The 14,210-nt window shown below is 38.4% G+C and overlaps 1 protein-coding gene across 1 annotated transcript in view; it reads right to left on the reverse strand.

Moving 5' to 3' along the window:
• The window catches only part of Camk4 (calcium/calmodulin dependent protein kinase IV), a 220,829-nt gene that overhangs the window by 27,162 nt on the left and 179,457 nt on the right, over window positions 1-14,210 (reverse strand). The window contains exons 6-7 of the mRNA XM_027400689.2: window positions 5,969-6,059; window positions 3,952-4,026 (exon numbers count right to left, since the gene is read on the reverse strand). Of these exons, the coding sequence (XP_027256490.1) occupies window positions 3,952-4,026; window positions 5,969-6,059 (166 nt within the window). The remainder of the gene's footprint in view (window positions 1-3,951; window positions 4,027-5,968; window positions 6,060-14,210) is intronic.

Consider the following 14,210-nt stretch of genomic DNA (forward strand, 5'->3'; position numbering starts at 1 on the left):
AAACTGCTCAGGTCAATTTCAAGGTGGTTAGTTAAGATGGCCCAGCCTCATGCACTACTCCAGCCAGAACTTCAGATAAACCCTACACTTTCCCATCATACCACATCTGAACAACAACTCTCCCAGGACTTCATCTTTTTAAAAAATTTTTTCCGGGTCCCCTAGAGATTCTATCACCATCAGACATCAGGAAGTAATTTTAAGAACATGACACCCACATGACACCCACCAAGAGGTGGGGTGGATAGTTTTTGGTCATTCGGTAGAGGTTTGTCATCATTTAGAGTGGTTGGTTACATGTTGTTGTTGGTCAAGGAAACAAATTAGAAAAGGAGATTAGATTCAGGGATTTCATTCTGAAAAGAAAAAGAGGAAATATAAGAAAAATAGAATAAAAAGGCATATTATTGAATCTACTTTTAAACTAAAAGGTAATTACTAGTCTCAAATATTTTACATTGGTATGGATTTTTTTATATTGATAAAATTTAAGGTTATTTTTGTTATAGTGTATATGTTTCTACTCTTGTTTAAGATATTTTAATATTAATAAAATTTTAAGGTTGTTTTTGTTATACTGTATATATGTTTCTACTCTTCTTAACATATTTTTGTATATTGATACACATTTAAGGTTATTTTTGTTATACTGTATTATATGTCTCTATTTCTTATTTAAGGTATTATACCTATCAGCTCATTTAAAAATGTAAAATAAAGTTTTGGTCCTTGAAAACTATTTAGGATAATAAAGAAGTACAGTTAGTAGTTAGTCATTTATAACAATCAAACTGATAGTCATGTTAGGTATGTTTTCAAAGTCAAACAGAGACATATTTTAAATAGGTAGAAGATCTTCAAACACTTCAAAACCTACAGAGTATGGCTTTAAAATGTTTTAATAACATTTTAATAACATAAGGCTTTTCAGGACAGTGACTGCTCCTGACAGCAACAATTTACTTTAAAAAAAGATGATGAGCATTGAAGAATCTCCATTTGATTTCAATGTAGCAAAGCTAGCCATTTGGTCAAGAAACTGCCCTTGCCTTGACTGCTGACAGTATGCCGTCCAAACTGAATAAGCAGGACACAAAAAGACAGCAACTGCCGAATTTTGCCAAGACAAGGTGGGACATTCCTTCAACACTTGCTTGACAAAAAATTCTGTCATATAATCTAGGCCTGTAACCAAAGACAGATGCCCCATTTTTGTGGAGGAAACTTGGGATGAATGTTCAGAAATGTCTCTGTCATTTCTACAGTTTGGAAGTTGTTTGCTTTTTACTTCATGTTTACTCAGGTTATATTATATCCCTCTCAGGTCTCTGATGGGGATAAAGACTAGATAGTCACAGTTACAGTTTTCCTTACTTATGACAGAAAGTAAGTTAGACACAAAACTTTGGACTCATCAGGAGAAGATAAACAATGGAATATTTTCTCTGGATTTGCAAATTATAAATGGACTGGACATTGTGAATGTAATTCTTACTTGAAAATTGTTCTTATTGTATGTAGCTTCATTTGTGAAGGTTAATACCTTTCCTTTTTATTTAGACAATACCTGATAACTTGTTTTTATTGTACACAGTTTTACAGTGTTAGAGTTAAAACCCTTCCTTTTTATTTAGACAAAGAGGGGGAAATGTTGTGGGAGATTTGCTTCTGTTGCTGCCGCAAAATGCCAATGGAGTCAGACCTTGGTTCGAAGAGCAGAGGTCACACTAAGCTGGCAAAAATGGGCCATAGAGTTTTTCAGAACACTCAAAGGAAGCTAGAGAGACACACAGGAGTAATAAGGAGGGGTGAGGAGAGATGTGTGGGCCTTTTTGATTGGGGAAGGTGGAGAAGAAAGTAGGTGATTGCTTCTCTAGTCTCTCAGGTTTTTTCCCTAATAGTTAACTCCTGAGTTTTACTTTGGAATAAAACAATAAAAAAGTGACAATAAATCTTTATTATCTTTTCTCACTTTTCTTTTAATTGTCCAGTAATTACTGGAATATCTGTGAGGCTGAGACTGGAGATTCACCACAAGTTTGAGGCTAGCATGGACTACACAGTGAGCTGGAGGCCAGATTACTCTCTAGAGTACAAAACCTCATCTCAAAACAAAAACAAAGAAAAATAGATCATGTAAACCAAATCATTGTATAATAAAAGAAATAATACATTGACTTACCTGCATTGAATTTTAAAGGGGATATCCAATACATTTTGGTTTTGAAATACCTGAATTCTTCTACCTGAGCCACTAGCAATGAAATATGGGATTTGGGGGAAAGATACTTGAACTTTCTGGTCCTTGGTAAAATTAGAATGTTAAAAAATTAATTCCAGAGTTATCCAGAACTAAAATCCTGGGCACATCAGAATTTGCTTCAAAGAATACCATATTTTTTCCAACCTCATCTGTGTGTATTAAAAAGTATTAGAATGAGTCAATGTAGTTCTTTGTTTAGTTCTAAGAAAGAAAGTTATATATAAATACAGATGCCATAGAAAATGTCCAATAACTCCATACACTTCCTCCTTTGTGTTCCTATAGTGGCTTTTGCACATATCTCTATGATATGGGAACAACTTTCCTTAGGAACTATGGCTTATGGGCCTATGAGTGTCTCCTCTAGGATCTGTGATACTCTCCAGTAAAGTGAGTCCAGAACACATTGTTCCTGTGTGAGGCAGGGGTCTGCATATACAGTAGGAAATTAATAAGTGTTTGCTGAAGAGGTGAGTGAAACGTGTACCTGATGCCAGGATGAGATTTTGACTCATCTTTCAAATGATGACTTTAAGTTTTATTTCTTTTTGCCTAGAGTCAAAATTTAGTTGATTTGTTGTGTATTTGTTGACCAACAATTTAAGGAACACTTGGTAATGTCTGCAAGCTGTCTTATTTCTGGTTAGGTTATTGCTAACTTAGTTTAGTTATAAAAATGAAAGAGTGGCTCATGTTAGTATAAATCAAAAGCTTTATATCTGTCTGTGAAATGAGGACTCTACACAAGGTGCCTTCCACTCATCCTGGGTGACGAGGCAAGAGGAGGGAGGAGCATTAGCACTGTCCACTTCAAGGGTGGCTGGAAGACTTTTTTTAGGAAGCCCAGCTAGACAGTTCCATAGTTAACCAAATTAATGTGTCATATATCTTCAAATAGGGGTTTTCTCATAATTGTCTTTTTCAGTTCCAGTTCCCTACAGAAAATATTATATCATACTAAGGTCAGGGTCAGCATCTCTCTTCAAGCTCAGTTAGGAGGAAGGCATCACTTAGCCTGACTGTTGGAATCCATAGCTGGAATCTACATATGCCTATTTCCTAGCTCTGTGGTGCACATTCTAGAAGCTGTAAAACTGCTATGGGGAATGCAGAGACAGACTGTGATGGATTGTTTTTCTTGGTTTGGAGAAGACTGGAAATAAATCGATTTTTTCCATTTTATATATTTTATGTCATTTTCTCTTGATATAGCTGAATGGCCAGACTCACAGTCAGGCTATTTTGCCTGTGAGTTCTGGTAACATGAGCAGCTGCCTCACTCTCATTGTCTTGTATAAAATCTAAATTAATGCATCCACAATCTTTACACACCCTCCTAAGGAAAGCAAAGAAAAATTCAGTAAGGGCCAGTGGCTTTAACTGCAAGCAAACACCCTGCTGTTCCCCTGCCTTGTTCCCTACTGGCTGCCTTTCCTAGAGTAGCTGTGACCCAACGGGTACTCTGACACAGACGTCCTACATTCCACACTACTAAGTCCCACAGGAAAGACAAAAGGTGACCCAAGTATCATTTATATATGCCTTAGTCATGCTGTGACCAAGGCCAAGCCATTAAATGGCCACATTTAAACATAAATAAATAGAGACATTGGGAGTTAAAGTAAAATCAGGTCATTAGGTAAAAATAGATTTCAATAAAGGTAAAATGTCAGCATTAAAGAGCATACCGCAGTACCCTGGGGTTCCACACACTGTCTTCATAAGCACTTGGTGTTCCACAATTTTAGAAAGTCCAAAATCAGCTAGAAACACAAGAGAAGAATTTAGTGTGCCAAGATTTTTCTCAGCTTTTACAAGTATTTCTGTTTTTCAAAAACAAAACTAATGCATTTGTTTACTTCTGATCTGATGGTGGGAGGGTGTGGGTGGAAACAAGTCACTTTTCTGAAACTAAAAAAATAGTAATTTATTTCTTTAACTTGGAAAAACACGACTCACAAACACATTTACAAATAATTTATGATGCGTGCTTTTTCCTAAAATCTCAAAAACATTAAAGACATGTAAAGAAATTCTCTTAAGAACTGTAACTGTCATGTTTATAATAAGAATTCCTGAGAGTCATGTGACAGAGAATACAGGCTTAGTGATATAATTCAGAGTCTTCAATTCACTGGCAAAATAAAGTACAGATTTTCATAGATGCCATGGAAATACACAGAAATGTCAAAAGCTTGTCCTTTTGAAAATAAATAACATCAGTTCCCAATGTTTAACAGATAATAGTTTATGCTCATATAATGAGTAAAGTCTTTTGGGGCAGCCCAAATTCTTTCTATTTATTCCTCTGTAGATTACCTAAGTAAAATATTATCCAAGTTGCTACAATTGTAACCTTTTGCTGAGTGACCTCTCCTTCGAGAGTCAGAAAGCTGCTTGAGGTCATTCTCCAAGGGAGGGAGGTGTGGATCGATGCCATTTTAGACTTCAAAGATGCACCCACATTTGCACCAAGTGCCTGATCATGTCACTGAACACAACAGGCAGCCCTGCAGAAAGAAAGGCTTTCCTGCCCAAATTAGTATCTATCCATCCATCCAAAGATATTTCTTCAAGGATCAAATCTTTGAAAGTGACGTTAAAGGAAATGGAGACTCCCTGCTGCCCACCATCTTTCAGGAGTGATTAACAGTGAGCTGGCTGCCCAGCGGGGTTTTCAGAATGTTTCTTTAGGTTCTCATACTCTGTGGGCTGAACTCCTCCCTGGTAGAACAACTTAACTTTCAGAGGTGTTAACACTCACAAATGCAGTAGACACATCAGCTTAACTCCAAAGGAGAGCCTAGAGAAGCCCAACAACCTTCAGTGGCTTTTACACAGATCTGCTAAGGAGACTTCATCTCTTAACAAATCACAAGTGCCTTTGGAAATCAAAATTTGCCTTATCAAGTACATGGGACGTAATATGTATTTTCTCATAATGGACTGATTTCAATGGGTAGATGAGAACTGCCCAAAGTTCATCTTTATCATTTTTCTGGATGTAATATGGGGTGGATTTCTAGAGTCAACAGTTTGAGAAAGTCTTGTAGAATCACTCATGATACGTTGGTCTACACATTAGCATTTTAAGGTACTATAAGGCAATGCATAACTTAAAATATTATTTCATTTGGCATTTTCTAATTTATTTGACCAATCACAGACCCTTTTTAAAACTATGTCCTCTACAAACACACATACATAAAAGGGAGTTTTAACTGATTTGGCAACAGCATCCTGCAGAAAACAATTTAGAGATGGGGTCTTTGAGTTTTCTTTGCTAATATAAACAAGAGATTCAGAGTCTACATTCACTAATTTGTACCAAGTATTTTGTATTAAAGTTCTTCATTGTGTAAGAGTAAGCTCCAAATAATTTGTCAATTCAAAGCTAAGAGCCAAAACACAAGTCACCTTTTCACTATAAACTCACTTACAAAACACAAGGTTATCATTTGAGGTTCTCATCATTTCTCAGCACCAGGACTGGGGCTCCTTTGAGTGTCCAGCAATGGGCTAGGGAATTCTAGAACACGATATCAGATGAACAGTTCAGAAAAGGGCACAAACTAACAAACGATGCCAAGAATTCGAGGAAACTGGACTGAGGCAATACTGGACAAAACAAAATATAAAATTCCAGAGAGCAAATGGCTTCTGCTCTGCAAAAATGAGTCCTGAAAGACTAGGAAACTTTCTTACCAATTTTGAGAGGTGCATCTGGGGCTGGAGTCGCATAGAGAAGATTCTCTGGTTTGAGGTCACGATGGACAATCCCATTTTCATGAAGGTACTGCACAGGAAAATAATGAAGGAACAGTTGTGTAATTTTATTTATGGCTCTGATGGCTCTATCTGATGCTTTCAGCTCTACCATAACCTTATGGCTCAACAACACACATTAGGATTTTAAAACACATATCACAAAGAAAACTATGCTTCAAGTATACAGATTAACGCAAGGCTTCTGAGTGCTGGGGTGCACATGAGTGGCAGAGTGCCTTCCTAGTGTGAGGGAGGCCTGCAGTGATCTGAGACTGATCCTCATTTCTCATCTGCCTTGATGAAATTCATAACTAAGTTCTGTCCATTTTACTTCCAAAATGTTTCCCAAATTGTCCACTTTCTTCATGCCATTATCCTGATTTTTTCCTTCAAACTATTCTTCAACAAAGCACAAGGAAGCTGTCATTTAGTCTCCTTGGAAATGGGATGCTGGCCGAGAGGAGAGGGCTGGCTGCTGCTGGCTAGAGAAATCTGGTGTGTCTGGTTAGAGTGGTCAACAAGAGAAGAGGCAATAAAGAACACCCAGACTCTAATTCTCACTCTGGCTATGGAATGAATCTCCTGGTTTACCACAGTGGAGGGATATGGGTTTCCAATATGTTCAAACACATATATCATAACGTTTTGGTAAACATATGCCTAAAAATCAGTACCATGACACTGGTTTTATCTACACCATTTTCCCCTAAATTCAAATCAATACCCAAAGTCACTCACTTAGTTAAAATTTTAATGAAACACATTGCTTTTGACAGCAATCATTAAATGGATCCTTATCACTTTAAATATCATACAAGAAAGCAATGGTAAACAGGCCCAGTTTTAAAGAGGTAAATTTTATGTTGACAGAATATAAGCCTATAAATAAATATAAGCTTATAAAGAAAAATGAAGTAGCATACATATCATCAACAAATGAACAGCATATAAAACTCATTTGCACGTAGGATTAGAGCAAGTACATGCTGGGAGGCAGCTTCCCTAGGGGACGTTGAGGATGTTTGAAAAGGATACATGTGATCAATTTATTCTCTCATTTTTACTGCATGATGTCAGGTTTGAGAAAAGAGGGGATTTTAGGTTAGAGGTTATAGAAATGTTTAGGTAATTAGATATATTAAAAATAATGCATAGTGTGGGACAAGACACAAAAATGGTCTGCAGTAACAAAGAAACAGGCAGCAAGCATTAGCATGAGAAAGACAATATCCAGAGTAGGCACAAAGGAGATGTCCGTACAATCTTGTGATCTGAGCTGGGGATGAGAGAAAACACCCCAGTCTCAAGACTGGTGGCCTCTGCTAAAAGGTAAAGTAATGTTATTAAAGATGGTGTCTGACACAAGAGTTCATGCTTTATATGCCAAAAACAGTGAGGCTGGGGAGTGGCACAATAGGTTGGTAGAATGTGCTACACAAGTGTGAGGAACTGAGTTAGGATCCTCAGAAGTCACGCACCTCTTGGTACAGTGGTACATCTATAATCCCATTGCTCGTCTGGCAAGATGGGGCCAGATAGCCTGAAGCAGGTAAAATGAACACAACACCTCTCAAGCAAAGTCAATGATGGGACTATGTTCTGAGACTGTCCTTTGACCTTCAAACACAGGACATAAACATTCATGCGCATGCATAAGGATACACACAAGGAAAGGGGGGAGGAAAAGGAGGAACTGACATTGGGATACATGAGAGAAAAAAACTATTTGGCTTCAAGTGAAAGGTAAATCACATATGAGAAGAAGTAGAAATTTGTACATTTCCCCCCCAAACCCTTTTTATTCACAGATATACAAACAATTCATAGATTAAGTGTGCATTGAAGTAGAATGTGGAATTTTAAAAGAAACAGATAGATCCCCTAAATATACCTTATCACATATCTCCTAAAGATGCAGCCATCAAAAGCTCAAGTTCCCCTTTGAAGATTCAAAGATAACACTGCTACTCTGACTTCAGGGGGTGTCTAGACGTGTAATTAAACTCTCTCTAAGGTCCTAACAAAAACTGTGTCATTGTGTAATGAAAGCTACTACATGGCAATTTGGTTTAATTACATCTCTGCTGTGTTCGATGGGCTGTGTGTAGTTAATTGATAATGTCTCAGGAGTTGGTAGGAGGAAGTATGAGTCTCTTTAGAAATCTAACAGGACACAGAAGAACTAGTCATTAAAGACAGAAAAACAGTGTTCTGGCTTCAGTTTTCCTACTGGGGATGAAAATTAAACTGCATGGAGTGGTTCTTTTCTGTTCTTCAGAAAACTTAGAATTAATACACCCAAATTTAAGGAAGGGTATAGGAGTGAGTACTCCATTTTGTTTTATATCTGATTTGGACACCTGCCACTTGCATGGTCTTTATCTTGACCTCTATATATGGTGTCAAAACTGTCCACAGAGGAGAAGCATCTCCCATGACCAGACCAACAGAACATGTAGTGCCATCTGACAGGGCCTATTTGATTGTATGTGTTGGTCCCTTCCACATCCCAAGTCTGGGATGGCTGCCATCTTACCTATTTCAGACTCATCCTTCATCCTACTGTTTTCCTTACTAGGCTTGAGCAGTTTGACCCATAGATAATCATTTCACTCATTTGTTAATTTTGTTTATATTATCATTGCTTAGTAATAACCTTCATGTTCTTTACTGGCACTGCTACACTGCCATATAGCCTCCCTGCTAAAGCCAGGTATCTATATTTCTAAATTACAGAGTAACTGAAAGCAAGGCCTGAGCTGAAAACAAAAAACAAACTTCAAACTGAAATCTCACACCTACAAACTGAAGCCTAATTTCTCCAGAATAAAAAGGCTATGTTCTTTAAAATGAACACCTAATTTGTGTCTGCATCTTTTTTTCTGAGACAATTGTTAACATGCACAAGCCATAGAGTGTGATTGTTCCTATGTCATGTTATATATGTTCCTATGCAGTTCCCAGAAAATGTAATGGTTCTGGAAATTGGGCTGAGAGGGTATACGGGTAAAGCTTGTTCTGTGCAAGTGTGGGGACCTTCGTGTGTGCCCCCAGGAGCTGTATCTGCCATGCCTGGTGTATGCAGTGGTGGCCTCACAGTGGTGGTCTGGCATATACAGAGATGCAACCACAAGAGACCTTGCCTGAACAAGGTGGAAGGAGAGACCCCACACCTGTGGTTGTTCTCTGATAGCCACACCACACTTACACACAGGAACCTGCACGTGTGTGTGTGAGCACACACACACACACACATCATATGTACATATATGTACATTCACATATCATACACACACATGCAGACATATACATGCACAAATCATACAAACATATACACGCACTGTGCATAACACCCATATACACACATGCATACATCAGACACATACACAAAGACATACATACACACTTATATGTGCACACATCTTACACATACACAATGTTACTCATCTCACACACTCCTCCAGAATTTGACATTCTTTCAGAAAGACTTGGGTTCTACCTTTCTTTTCCATTAAATTTGGCAGAATTTTAAGTTGTTCAGAACTAATGGAATGCAGAGGATGAGACAGTGATTTCCAAGGTTAGATCCTAACAGTCAACAAGTCTCTACTTTCTGTGGTACCTACTTTTGTAACCCTGAATTACAGTGTTAAGAACTGGGTGACACTAAAGCCATCAAGCAGTAAGAGGGATACTCAGCAGGTAACACGGATCAGTCAAGTTTAGGTTTTCTATTTGACTAACACATGAAGTATCATGTAACAGACATGGTAATGCCAGAAACGTGAGTGGAATTAATTTAGGTGATTGATTTCATCTTTCCAGACATCAGTCTTCCAAATATGTAGTCTCAGATGAAACCACAGGTATTATAGAACAGAGAAAATTACCATTCCCATTGGGTCCCATTTCAAGTCCTTAACCAGAAACTATACATGCAGAGCAAAATTATTTCAAAATGACAGTCTGAGGACACAAGAGATGGCTCAGCATTTAAGAGGACTTGTTATTCTTGCAAAGGTCTGGAGTTCAGTTCCCAGCACTCACAGCAGCTCATTACCACCTGTAACCCCAGCTCCAGGGAATTTGATACCTTCTGGTTTCTGTGGCCACTTGAATGCGCATGCAGGAGTGTGTGCTCTTTCACACACATAAATGAATGGAAATAAAAGTCTTTAATCATTTTATTATTTTTAACGTGTATGACTGCTTTGTGTGTGCGCACAGATGTCCCTGCATCAAATGAATGTCTGGTGCCCTGAAACTTGAGGTTACAGGTTGTTGTTAACTACCGCGTGGGTGCTAAGAATTGAAGCCAAGTTTTCTAGAAGAGCAGCCAGTGCCCTAAGTCATTGAGCCATCTCTCTATCCCAATAAGGATGATGATGATAAATAACACTAATAAACTTTTGAAAACCAGAAATGTCTGTCAATGTGTCAACAGTACTATCATCCTGTACAAGCCACGTAGTCAGCACCTTTTCTGCGAGAACTCCCTGCATGCCACAGCAGAATGAATAATTTCTTCTGCCTTCCACATTATTTCACTCACATTTCTAGTCTAATGTCTGAGTGCTAGTAATAGTTAAGCGTGTGCTTGTCAATGCAAAAGAAGATTCCCTGAGAACAAATTTGTCACTGACCTTTGTATCCATACAAACATGGGGATGGAGTAGGTTTTTCAATAATTTCTTTGTAAAAATAGTGTATGAATGGACAGGATAGTCAGAATTATAGGTTGAGTGAAGCTCAATAGCACCAACGAGTAGACAGAAATACCATCACTCTTGGTAGTCTCCCATGCTTAGGGTCTAGCAGGTTTAGACTTCATAAATGTTTATTAAATAATGTGATAGTACTACCTGAGCTGGGGCAGAACGTATCTATTTTTATGGGAATAGATATCACGTGTCCATAGCCATACCTGTGTGGCTCTGTGTTCAAGCACTTCAGGAGCTCAACTCACCCTGTTCTGTTAGGAAATAGCAGCATCAGGTTTTAATCAATACACTGGGAAGTAAAATGTGACATAAACTGATTAGTTTTATTTTTGTAGTGCACAATAAAATTTTTAGTACTTCCAGGTCCAGTGAGAACTGCATCAGTTTGCACACATATAAGAAAGTCATTATTTTCCCAGCATTTTCCAATTGACTTGAGTTTAGGATGTCAGACTTCTCTTTTTTCCCTTAGTACATTGATGATGTCACTTTCTCATCTACTGCACCACTTCTGGTGAATAATATAACACTTCCCCTTATATTCGTTTTTCCGCTATTTCAGTTTTTTTACCCCTATTTTCTTTATTTTTGGTGTTGAGAAAACAAAATGAGGATCCTAGTGTCATTTCCCACATTGACATAAAGAATATTTTGTTCTGCTTATTTATGTGGGTGGGACATGAGCATATTACAGCATGCACGTGGTCATCAGAAGACAGGTTCTTGAAGCTGGTTCTTTGCTTCTAGCATGTGGTCTTGGAGATCAAACTTCAAGTGGTCAGTCTTGGCAGCAAACACCTTAGCTTGCCAGCCCATGTTGAAATTTGTAAAGGTTTTTGAATTTCACGACTTTCATCACTTTATGTGTTTCCTCAAGTTCAGAAAGTTGCGTGTAACATTTCTTTAAATTCTAGCTCCCGGGGCTGGAGAGATGGCTCAGAGGTTAAGAACACTGACTGTTCTTCCAGAGGTCCTGAGTTCAATTCCCAGCAACCACATGGTGGCTCACAACCATCTGTTATGAGATCTGGTGCCCTCTGCTGGCCTGCAGGCAGAAGACTGTATACATAATAAATAAGTAATATCTTTTAAAAAAAATTCTAGCTCCCATCATTCTGCATAGAATCTAACTTATATTTAAAAGAGTTCCCTAGACATTGTTCAAATATCAATATTAAGTTCATTTTTACCCTTCTCTATGTTTTACCTGGAACAGTGATTTGAATTATTTTTTTATTTTAAGATCATAATATAAGATTTCATCATTTCCTCCTTCCCTTTCCTCCCTGCAGACCCTTCCATATGACCTTCCTTGCTCTCTCCCAAATTCATGGTCTCTTCCTTCATCGCCATTATATGTGTCAGTATAAGGTAAATATACATATACATTCTTAAATACAACCTGCACAGTCTGTGATGTTACTTTAAGTCAGTTTTCAGGACTGAACATTGGGTAATGGATAACTAACTGCTGTGCTCTTCCCTAGGGAAGACTAATTCTGCTCACAGCATTCCTCAGTATCCTATTGTTTCTTGTGGAGGTTTAGGCCTGGTGGTCTTTCCCTGTTCACATTAGCATGTTTGTTCAGCTAGTGGTTTAACCAGTCAAGTTAGTGAAACTTCCTGGTGTAGCTTCTGACATTAATAGAAGACACAATCTCACAACAAACTCCATGATCCTCTGGCTTTTCCATTTCTCCACTCGTTTTGAAATGATCCCCGAGCCTTGGGTACAGGAGTTGAACAGTAGATGTATCCAGTGGGACGAGGCTCCACAGCTCTGCCTATTAATTGGCTGTGGTTTTGTGTAATAGCCTCCATCTGTTGCAAAGGTTTCTTTAGTGAGGGCAGGGACTAAACTTATCTGTGGGTATGAGGACAAAAATTTAGAACACAGTTCCGAATTATGCTCATTAAGTAAAGTGGCAGCTGGAATAGTTTTTAATGTTATGTTTGCAAATTCATTTCATTTTTTTGTTTGTGACATATCTAACCTGTTGATAATTCTACCAAGCATATTTTTCCATCTTGGATTTAAGAGTTGTATTAAAGAGATATCTGACACCAGGGATCTGCTTCACAGGATCTGAACTCCGCAGACGGATCTGGCACAGCCAGACACTCCTGAGGCCCCACTGGCAGTTCCGCCTCCATCCACTGGCCTGGATAGGCCAGGGGCTGTTTCTGGTTCTGGTTCAGAGGCCCTGCTCAGAGACATCTGACACTAGGGGTCTGCTCACCAGATCCGAACTCGGAAACAAGATCCAAGACACCTGAACACTGCCGAGGCCATGATAACAGTGCCACCTCCATCCACGAGAAGAGGACAGACATCAGAGTATTGGATCTATTTGCATCTACCAGAAGGGAACCTTGGTCGCACACCCACCAGGAGAGGAAGAGACTCCTGCAACACCCACCAGAAGAAAGGATGAGAAGAGGACAATGTAAAAACACATTCAGCAATAGAAAACCCAATATGACACCAATGGAGACTAGGAGCCATACACCAGCAAGACCTGAATATCACAATGCAGATGAACCAGAAGACAATGACCTTAAAAACATCTTCATGAAAGTGATAGAGGACCTCAAAGAAGACATGAGAAAATCCCTTAAAGAAATGGAAGAAAAAACAAACCAAAAAATACAAGATATCAACAAATCTCTCAAGGAAACAGTTCAAGATCTAAAAACTGAAATAGAGACAATAAAGAAAGCACAATCTGAGGGAATGCTGGAAATAGAAAAGCTGGGTAAGCAATCAGGAACTACAGATATAAGCATAACCAACAGAATACAAGAGATGGAAGAGAGAATCTCAGGAGTTGAAGACACACTAGCAGAAATAGACTCATCAACCAAAGAAAATCTTAAGTTCAACAAATCTCTAACACAAAATATCCAGGAAATATGGGATACCGTGAAAAGACCAAACCTAAGAATAATAGGTATAGAAGAAGGTGAAGAAATCCAACTCAAAGGCGCAGAAAACATATTCAACAAAATCATAGAAGAAAACTTTCCCAACCTAAAGAAATACATGCCAATGAAAATACAAGAAGCCTACAGAACACCAAATAGACTGAACCCCCAAAAAGTCTCCTTTCCACATAATAATCAAAACACCAAACATACAGAATAAAGAGAAAATAATAAGAGCAGCAAAGGAAATGTGATGGGGGAAATACTTCTGTGTATGTTTATAAATAAAGTACTTGCTTGGCCAATGAGACAGCAGGTTAGGCTGGACTAGGAGTCAAAGAGGATTCTGGGAAATGTAGTAGAGAAGTGGTGTTCCAGACAGGAAGTGACATAGCAAGGAGACTCATATTTAAGAAGAGGAAAAAGGAAGTGTTGCGCTCTTTCCCCTCGGCTCCTGCTCCAGCGGCAAGATGTGATCCACCAGCTAGGAGGGACGCCAATAAGGCGTCCGATAAGATAAGTCTTATAAAATA

The sequence above is a fragment of the Cricetulus griseus genome, chromosome 2 (assembly GCF_003668045.3).
Source record: "Cricetulus griseus strain 17A/GY chromosome 2, alternate assembly CriGri-PICRH-1.0, whole genome shotgun sequence".
In the NCBI taxonomy this organism is placed as follows: Eukaryota; Metazoa; Chordata; class Mammalia; order Rodentia; family Cricetidae; genus Cricetulus; species Cricetulus griseus.